This window comes from Alligator sinensis, unplaced genomic scaffold (assembly GCF_000455745.1).
Source record: "Alligator sinensis unplaced genomic scaffold, ASM45574v1 scaffold1178_1, whole genome shotgun sequence".
Lineage (NCBI taxonomy): Eukaryota > Metazoa > Chordata > Crocodylia > Alligatoridae > Alligator > Alligator sinensis.
Window position 1 is genome coordinate 788214 of NW_005842596.1, and position 10308 is coordinate 798521.

At 39.7% G+C, this 10308-nt stretch overlaps 1 protein-coding gene across 2 annotated transcripts in view; it reads left to right on the forward strand.

Moving 5' to 3' along the window:
• Positions 1-6: 6 nt before the first annotated feature.
• Positions 7-10308, forward strand: part of HPS3 (HPS3, biogenesis of lysosomal organelles complex 2 subunit 1) — a 26113-nt gene continuing 15811 nt past the window's right edge. Inside the window, exons 1-11 of one of the 2 annotated variants that reach the window (XM_006032951.3) lie at positions 7-26; positions 952-1446; positions 2710-2896; positions 4086-4174; positions 5024-5216; positions 5447-5528; positions 6897-7051; positions 7851-7959; positions 8102-8283; positions 8598-8775; positions 9793-10023. In XM_006032951.3, coding sequence (XP_006033013.2) covers positions 8-26; positions 952-1446; positions 2710-2896; positions 4086-4174; positions 5024-5216; positions 5447-5528; positions 6897-7051; positions 7851-7959; positions 8102-8283; positions 8598-8775; positions 9793-10023 — 1920 coding nt within the window. In that variant the 5' untranslated portion in view covers position 7. Of the gene's footprint in view, positions 740-951; positions 1447-2709; positions 2897-4085; positions 4175-5023; positions 5217-5446; positions 5529-6896; positions 7052-7850; positions 7960-8101; positions 8284-8597; positions 8776-9792; positions 10024-10308 lie in introns of both variants that reach the window. The other variant, XM_025214709.1, reaches the window with a different exon arrangement.

Below are 10308 nucleotides of genomic sequence, written 5' to 3' on the forward strand. Positions count from 1 at the left end.
GCTGCGCATGGCCTACAGCGAGGCGGGTGCGTGCGTGCGTGCGTGCGGAGCGGCGCCGGGCCGGGCGCTGCGCCGCCCCCGCGGAGCATCCAGCTCGGGTTTCCGAGCAGCCGAGGCCCCTGGCGCTGCAGGAGCGGTGTCATGACGAGTCGCGCTTCCTTCCGCGCCGGGCGCTTTTCAGACGAGCTAAGACTCCTCGGCAAACTTCTCGTCGTTTGGTTTTCTTCCCCAAACGAGCGAGTGACTAGCAGTGCCTTTCCCGTCATCCCCTTGTAAATCCTGGTCTGCAGTGTCAACCTAGTAATCAATTTAGGGCAAATCCGAGGAGGAGACTTGCTGCACGGATACTCCTTGTACTTGCTACAATTCCTTTATTTTTTAGTAAAAGGAACACTTTTCTTGCTCCAGCTGATTCTTTCCTGTTGTTGTGGGAAATAGTTTAGAAGTAGAGGGAATTGCGGCGTTATGCCGATCTGTCTGGAAAAGGACAGAGGTACTCGCCTGCCCTATTCTTGGAGTGTATTTGATGGTCTCGGTAGCTATGTTGCGCTAACTTGAGTTTCAGAAAAGGTTTCCAGAGCCTTGTCTGTGGGCAGTGGGAGAAAATAATATCAGGATGAGGGAATAAAACATTTGAGCCTTTATTTCTTGTACACCTATTGAAGTCTAGATTGAGTGGAGTTATAAGTAACCATATAGTGATCCTTGCCTGCGCATCTGCATCCTCATCCTCGCTGAGGTACTGTAGGCCTCTACAGACCTCTGAGTGCATGCTGTCCCTGAGAGGTCTCACTGAAATATTTCTACCTAATTTAAACAATTGTTTCAAATTCACAATTCTGTTTCATTAAACTATGTTGTGCCTTTGCAGCAACAGCATGCACAAGAGTACAAATTATTTCCAGGCTATGCTGTAGTATTACTATGGTACTGTTGCTCTCCTTTTTTCAGGAGACTATCTGGTAACAATTGAGGAGAAAAACAAGGCTACCTCCCTGCGAGCTTATGTGAACTGGAGATGCATGTCAGCTGGGAACTCTCGCGTATGCGTCCGGATGGTGGGTCACAAAGTGGAAGAGTCCTACAGTGCACTTTCTAAAGAGCAGATGTCCATTGTGGAAATGCCTCTTTCAGACCCTCCGCTCTGCATCTCTTGTTGTCCTGTAAATGGTGATCTTCTTGTGGGCTGCAAAAATAAACTGGTGATGTTCTGTTTGAAATACCTAGTGATAAATCCTGATTTCAGTGTATTGGACTTCGAACGCTCCTTAATTTTGCACATAGACAATGTCATCCCGGCAGAAATTGCACTTTGTGCCGGGTATGTAGCCATAACAACAGAATTGGATGTTTTAATCCTGAAGCTGAAATCAGTTAAAAAAGGTGCAGATGATACTGAACTTTGTGCACACGAGATCAATGCACCAGAAAAGCTTGTGAATGAAGGTAAACTGGAATTTAATTTTACTTTCCCTAGAGTCTAGAGATAATCTGATTCATTTCAAAATGTGCTCTAACAGGTTGATTTTTTTTCCCCACTCCCCTTCAAAAATGTTTATGAACATCTTTGAAGTGATGGTGCTCTTTAAATATATGATTTCTGATTGAAACATTTGTACTTGCTAGAGTTACAAATAACATCTAAAATGACTGTACCGAATCTGCAAACACATAAATCAATACTTCTTTGTACTTCAATGGAATTGCATATGTATACAAAGATAAATAAGCACTTACAGGATTAAACCCGAAACTTAAAGAGAACTGAGAAAATAGTTTTCAGTCTTTTGCTTTCCATACTTGACATTATTTTGGGTAGCTGATTTCAGTGTTTCTTTGCATAGTTGGAGAAACATACTGGTGATGGAGTCCAGTCTCCAGCTATTGCAGGCAACCATATCATAATCAGTTTTTCCATTTTAGAAAATACCCAATAAGTGTCACAGGAGTAGAGGAAATATTCTTTATTTATTTTGAAAATATATATTTTTAAAAACCATAAAAATAAATATAATGAATGATTCCTCAAACTAGAATTTAAAAAAAATTACAATGCAGTAAAAAAACTAAATTGATGGCTTCCCTTTTAAATTTGTTTCTCACTGTTTGCAAGGATGACCCTGAACTTCCTCTGATGATGGCTTCCATGCTCCTAGTGCAGTGCTTCCCAAACTTTTCCTCAGCATGGCCCCTCACTCCTACCCCACACTGATGTGGGGTTGCAACCCGCTGTTTGGGAACCACTGTTCTAGTGGTTCTTCTTACTTAAAAATAAATAGGTAGGGGGTAGATTTCTTTTGGCATGTCTTAGGGCGTTGCTTTTCTGAGGAATGTGATGTTAAAACAACACTAAACACTCCAAACCAGTTCTGTTTCATCTTGATGCTACTAGGTACAGACACCTTTCTGAATGCCTTTAGTTTTATTTGAAGAATCTGTTCCTTCAAAAGTCATTTTGCAGTTCTTGTATTGGGCGAGACACCTTTTTGTGTCCTATCCCTTGACTCTTAGGTAGTTTAACAAGAAAATGTATCAAGACACAACAAACTTCAGTTTCTCATTTAAAACAAACTTCTGCAGTTTTGAGGTGGATGATACTAACTACGTAGCTTCACTTGAAGTGTTTAACTGAGTCTTCCGCCTTCTCTATCTTGTCAAGAATTCCACTGCACTCATTTGGAAAACTAATGCAGTGTTTTAATTGTTCAGGTATAAAAGATGAAGCCCCTTCAGCACTTTCTTCCCAGTTTGAATCGGATGACTTTGTCATCTGTCAGAAGCCTACGGAACTGCTTGGGGAAGAAAGTAAACTGTGTGGGATATCTGTCACACTGGAATCAACAAGGTTAAATACTGAAGATGCAGAACACTTCCAAGTGTGTTACATCCTATACCGGTAATAAAAATCTCTTGTGTTCCTGTATTATATTACTGCTTTATTTTTTGGGAACCTGGAAATAAACTATTGCTCACTTCTAATTTTTAGAACAAATTTCTGATTTTGGATCACAGTCAAAGTAGAAGAGTTTTGCTTTGAGGTGGAAGTATTATTAAATCCATCCCTTGGTCTCAAAGCTTTTGAACTGCCCAGCCTGCAGTCAGTCTCTGCAGGAGAACGTGGCTTGTTGCTCCACTCCAACATGGAATTACTTTGTATTTTTGGTGTGGATTAATTGCCTAGCTGGGTGGAGGGTGGATGGGGACCGTGTACTGCCACAGCACTTTCTCTTGTAGGAGGGTATGGAATCCTTGGTGTAGGCTCTCTTCTTTCTGACTCACCTGTAAAAATTGTACCTGAGCACTGCTACCATGGGGTTGTGGCCTTGTTCTGGTGCACTTGTTCAAGTGTTGATCTTTATTGGTTGAGGCTACATAGTCTAATGGACTGGTCACTGGGCAGAGTATCAGGAGTTACTTTCCTTTGACTTCCTGAGACCTAGGATCTGACCTATCAGGAGAGTTGAATATCTGCAGCATTATCATCTGCTGGACTTTTAGATATGTGGTACCTCTGAAAATGTCTTTCTAGAGCTGAAAGAAGGGACAGTGATCAGCTTTGGGAAATGGTCAGAACCCCTGTAGATTAAAAATGCATTAAGTAAAAGTGCAAAGTATTTAGATTAGTTTGCTAGCAAAACCATGAAAGGGTGCAGTTAGGAACTGAGCAGGAACTTACAGAATTCCTAGCAAGAAATTCCAAAATAAGCCAGGAAACAGAGTGATATGTAAATGGAGGGAAAGGACAGAGAAAAATGCTGGTTGTAGTTCAACTGAGTATAATAGTACAAAGTTAGATTTGGGATTCAAATTCATTGTAGTTTTACCTACATATACTAACCTCTAGTATCCAGTGCAAATGGACAGATGGAGTTCCTTGATCATAGGAGCTTGAGGTACATACAAGTATTGGAATCTGAGTATGCTATACTCTTCCTACATGAAATGTGCTAGTAGTTAGACATGCAATATAATAATAGAGCCTTAATGCTTCACCCTCTGTGATTATTGCTGTTTGTCCTGGTTTGGTATCTTGAAGTGGTTTATAATTGAAAGTATATGAGGATTTCTTTTTTTTCCTCCTCTAGACGGTTTACTCCAGATTTGTCATCTTTTGTCTTTTCTGTTGAAGAAACCAAGTTGCATTCTCTTCAGATGCTGCCTATGTACCAAACAGGTAAATAGAAGTGTATATATACAGTATAGGCAGACAAGGTTCCTTGGGTGAATTTGATATCTTTTATTAGACCAACCCAAATAGTATATTCTCCAACTATTTGGGTTGGTCTAATAAAAGATATCAAATTCACCCAAGGAACCTTGTCTGCCTATGTCCTTAGACCAACACGGCTACAACCTAAACCCCTATATACAGTATACATATATAGTAGCCAGCTTAGCTGGCTTCCATGGGTGCCAAGGTTTTTTTGCTACAGAAGTTCCAGGGGAAATCCTACTTTATGTACCCTTTCTTTTTACGTGGTTCCTGTTTGGGCACTTAAAAACTTTAAAGGAAAAATAAGTTCCTCCTTTTCAGTCATTTATGTTGAGCTTTATTAAAGCCAGTCACAAACTCTAATTTTGTTTCCATGAAGTTTGTGCAGAATTTAACCTGTAGAATATTAATACCACATCCTCTGTCTGTGTAGCGGACTAACTTCCACTATCATAAAACCAAAACCTTAAAGGCTGCAGTTGAGAGAGGAATGGTTGAAAAACACCTGGTCTTACCCAGTTCACTCCCCCTTTGAACATCTACTGTCTGCCACTGTGACACATCGGTTACTAAGCAAGATGGATCTATGGTCTGACCCTGTAAATGGCAATTCTTTTGTCCTTAAAAATGCTGGTCACAGATGTTAAAATTTTTATTAATGTTAACACAAGACACTTAATTGCCTTTGTGTTCTATTGGAATAAACAGTGGGCACATAAGAGTGGCCTATACAATCAACATCTTTGCAAAATGCTTTTTAAATACATAGTAAATTGGCCATTAGCAATATTTCCTTATTTTTATATCTAGGAAGTTTCACGACGGACAACAGAAAAACTGCAGCCAAGAAAGAATTGCTGAGTCTCTTCTGTTTTTTCTCTTTGCCTCATGTTGGGTATCTCTATACAATTGGGAATTTAGTGGAATTGCTCTCTACTTACCAGTATTCAGAGAAATCTGAGCAGGCAGTTCTAACCCCTCAATTCCTCCACGTTATTACAAGGTACTGTGTTTGGGGTTGTGTTCTTTGTATTCATGAATTCATACCTGCATTTCATCTTGTCACTGAAATTGTCTTTGTATTCGTATCCCCTGTTGCACACCCCTTCCCTATTATAGTTCTTATCGTTTTTATTTTTTATTTTAGTGCACTATACAGTCTTCTCTAAACAGTGAAATATTAGTTATTTCCAATTTTCTTTTGAATTGTATTGACTTTTTTCTTTCCTTCAGTAATAGCCTGCAGTGTTTCACAGTCCGGTGCAGTGCAGCAGCAGCTCGTGATGAGGACCCATACATTGATACAACTGTGAAGGTGTGCTCCTAGTAGTCTCATGGCTGATGTAAAGCTTAAAGTGAATATGGGTACTAAGAACAGCAGACAGGAAGAGCACACACCAACTGCTGAAACTTCCTTAGCCTGACAAAGGGTTTTTGAACCCGAAAGCTTGCTTAATAATTATTTTCCAACTATTTGGGTTGGTCTAATAAAAGATATCAGATTCACCTAAGGAACCACTGCCTATGTCCTTAGACCAACATGGCTACAACCTACACCCCTGGGTACTAAGAAGGCCTTTTCCTCAAATTGTTTAGTGTCTAGTCCTTAAGTTTCATTAGTTTCTATAGGCTGAAGCAACAGAATAACACAAAAAAGCATTACAGATTTGGCAATGGTATAATACTATTGTTCCAGTGGATACAGTACATATGCTACTGTTCCAATGGATGTGTAAACTAGCTTATGCAGGATCTATGACTGCTTTTTTTGAGCCTAAGCTATTAACAAACTATTTGCAAAGGCTTAATGGAAGATTGTTTGCAACACATAACTCCCTGTGTCATAGTCTGCAAGGTTCAAAATTCTCTTCATGAGAGCTGATGACCTCAGCTGATGTAGCAAATGTATCTCCCCTCTCTTCATTCGGATATTTATGAAAGCATCCTCAGTTGCTGTAGGGTAAAAAGACCTAAGTTTGAAGTCTGTCTTCTCTGTATACTGTTGATAGGTGATAACCTACTGAATTATGCAGGACTGAACAAGTATGTAAATATTTATTAGGACAGACAGGCTGAAGTATGCTTGAACTATATGCTTGGGGAATTCCTTCTTTGCCAGTTCTCTAGGCAAGTGAAATAAGGAAGTTCGAAGGTTTGGAAGACTTGTATGCACTGTATTTGCTAGATTCAGGCAAGGGGTTTTTTGCCCATTTTAATATGGAGTGGGGTGACCCTTCATCTTGGAATCAAGTGCAAGGCAGTGGGGGAGGGTGGCAGAGACAGTGCCAGTGCCATAACTGCTGCCTGCCCCCTACCTCTCATCCTTGCTCAGGCTCTGTCCTGTTGCAGCCTGGGGCACAGAGCACAACCCCATCTGGCCTGGATGGCCCCATGTTTAGTTGCTTCCAAAACTGAGGTTATAATTTGCCCATATTGAAAATTCTGACAACCATAGCTATTCAGACAACTTTTAATTCTAACTTTCATAGCTTATTTCAGTAAGAATAATCTCCTGCTAACATCATTTTATTAGCTGTACATATTTAAGAGAAACTTTTAAAGATAATTAAATCTTAACCCACATACGAGGTTAGGTTTTTTTCCCCCTTCCACGTGCCTCTCCTTTTTATCTTGGACCTCTGATTCTTAACTCTAATGTGATTTTTTTTTTTTCCTTTTGTAGGCTTGCCCACCTGTGTCTTTGGATGTGTGTGCATTAAGAATGCAGCTTTTTATAGGGCTGAAAGCCATTTGTCACTTCAAAAACCATATAATTATTCTAACTAAGGCAGATACTGAAGATATTACTGAAAGAAGGAGGCCTTCAAGAAGACTCCTGTAAGTGCTGTAGTTTAGCATTGAAGTTTTGGGTTCAGATTGAAGGAGACTGCATGAAGAGTCTGTGTATCTCTTGGATATGGAATTCTGTTCAAAGTGGAGAATAGTAATAACATTTTTTAATTTATATCGAGTGTCAGTACATCAAATGAAATGGTCTCTCTGCAAATGGATTTTCTTTTTAAAATGACAAAAACTGTAATTCACTAAAAATTATTTTGGCAGCTATAACAAATAAAAAATGCCCAGACTACAAGTTTCAGGTTATTTAGGCAAAGGTGATACATATTTAATGTACAGAACTAGGTGGTGACCTTTTATTATAATATACCCTTGGCTAATACCTTAAGAGTAAAGAATTCTGAGTTTAGACATTCTATTTTATATAAACCTTGTAATGAAAAGTTACTGAAATGGCAAAAGTGCACCAATTGTTGCGTACAGTGCAAGTAAAGATATTGGGACAGATGATTCATTGATTTAAATTGTTTAGCTCCCATTCAGTCAATGGTATAAATTTTCATCTAGCTGAGGTTTAGCCCAGAGGTCCTTATCCATGACACTTTTTTTTCATCTATAGCTTTGCCTGTACATGGAGTTATTCAGGAATGGCTATTGTGCTTTCAATTCATGTCCTACTCTAATATGAATTAAATTTCAAGTGTAAACAAGGCCTAAAAGGTATCTTTGTATATATGTGATTTTTTTTTTGATCATTTATGAAATTGGTGATAACTTGTGTTCATATACATAACATTCGTTCAGACAGCTTCTCTTCCTTTTATTTCTGTCTTTTCAGTTCGAGAAAAACTGGTAGTGTCACACTCAAGGCACCTTCTGAGTCAGAATCTGGCTGGAATTTATATATAGTGAACACTATTTCAACTATTCAACTTTACAAAGAAATGGTATTGCTCACCTGTTTCTGATTCTTTGAGATAAAATATGGTATAGTAGATTAGAGGTTTGTGACCTATCTTAGCTGTGAATATCTTGCTATGCATTAGTCGCAAATAAATAAGACCTAAGTATTTCCTGTATTTGTTCCAGGTAGACTACAGTAGGACATATGAAAACTCAAGAACTGAGAGTTGTATCCATCTTTTAAGCGAGGCTCATTTATTAGTCCGAGCAGCTCTAATGGATCCAAGTCTGATAGAATCAGAAGAGGAGGAGGAGCTCCTGGCATCATTCAAAGAAAGTTGTGCTCTCCTAGGAGACTGTTTTAGCAGGTTTGTATTAGTATATCACTTTCACATCCACTAGTTTTTGTTTTTCAAAGGTGTCCTCCTAAGGTCACTTCTGAAGAAATCTGGATCCTTTTATTCTCTTCACAATGCAGGTTTTAAGTAAATGCATTCTGGTTGGGGAGCCAACAATTTTAATTTCAATCACTTAAGCTTTGATTCACTAGGTTTGTCTAGTCTTGGCTGGATATATACAGATGTTGAAATGTTGTGAGCCAGACCATAAATATTGGGGTGAAATTTTTGGTTAAAGAGAATGTTACAATGGTGCCTAATTTTATTTGTTGCATCACTTTTAGGTTTGACACAAAGGATTACCATCTATCCCTGCCTTACTACAAAATGTCTGATTTATCCATGACTGAAATTTTGAAGAGAGTGGACTCGGAAGAGGACAGAGCACAAAAATATGAAAAAGGATTTATTTTTTACTTAAATCATTCTCTTTATGAAGAATTAAATGAAGAATTAAGTAAGGTAGGTGTGTGAATTGTTTTTTAAATGGCTGCTTATTGCTGTTTTTGAGGAGCTTGTAACATTTCTAAAAGAAACATTGCTTAAATCCTGTAAAGCTGTACATTTCTCATTAATTTATTATTCTCTTTTTCTTTGAGAGGCACAGAGAGTCTTTCTGGTTTTTTTGTCTACATAGCAACAATGTGTAATTTCTATACAAATATAGAGATTAGTAGTGAAACTCTTATCAAAGAACATCCAGGATGCGTCCCCATGAGCAGGATCATGCGTTTCCCCAGGGACAAACAGCAGTGGCACATGTTAGCAGTACAACATGTGCCGCTGCTGCTTGTCCCTGAGAAATGCCTGTGCATGCACACTCTGGTGTGCAGCACATTGCCCCAGGTGAGGTATGGGGAGGCTGGCCCCAGCAACCTTACCTGGGGTCCTGAGGACCTCCAGGAGCTGCAGCCACAGCAATTTGGCATCACAGAGCCTTGCCAGCAGCTGGAGCGTGGCTCCAGCCAGCCAGGTTCTATTTCTGGCAGCCCATGCTGCTTCCACATGCACCATCCCGCTTTTTTAAGGCACCGTTTTTTTTTGACACTGGGATCTCCCAGTGTCAGCCCCCTACCCCCTCTCCCACACAGCAAATTAGCATCACAGGGAATGCCTGCATGTGTGGTGTGCAGTGCCACAGACAGAATTGCAGCACTGTATACTTCACATCCTCACTCATCTGGATGCCCTCCCCATGGCTCTTGACATTGTGATGCTTAAAATCTATATCAGAACCTTTTTTGCTACCTACAATAGTGAACAAACCAAAACCATGGATCCACATGCCACTTAATGTTAAAGGGTGTTAAGATTGCACTTTGGGTGACCTCCATGTACCCCAGGGAGATTTTTGGTTTAGTCTGCTCCACTCCAGTGTATGAAAGAGACTTAACTACACTCAACTTTCTTCTTTTATTTCTTTCTCCCGATGTATATCTGAAAGGTTAAGGCTACTTTAAATGACTCCTATTTTAATAGGAATCAGCTGCAAAAGTGCTTCAAATATTTCATCTTGCTGAACCAAATCAGCTACCTCATGTCCTCTGTAGTCCTTGCATGAAGAATGTATGTCCATCAACGGCCATGGAATATCTGCAGAAAGTGGAAAGAATTGTGCCAACATTGGTTGTGACGCTAACAAAAGCTGCCATGGCTCTGAAAATGGGAGACCTGGAGACATATAAACATGAGATGGATCGCTATACAGAGGTACAAAATATAGCACTTGGAACCAGTTGGTTCTCATTTGAAGCCATGCCCTTTTTTAAACTGAAGCCAGTAGACTTGGCGCATGGTTGTACTTAACAATCCACCTCTACTGGGCTGTTTCCATACTTACCAAAACCTTTCAGTGTTCATAGTATGAGACCTTGTAGAGTCATGTGGAGGTGGCCTCTCACATAGATGCCAGTTTCCTTATATTGAGTTATAGATTTCTAGGGTCAGAAGGGACCTTGTAGATCATCGAGTCTGACCCCGTGCTCTAGGCAGGAA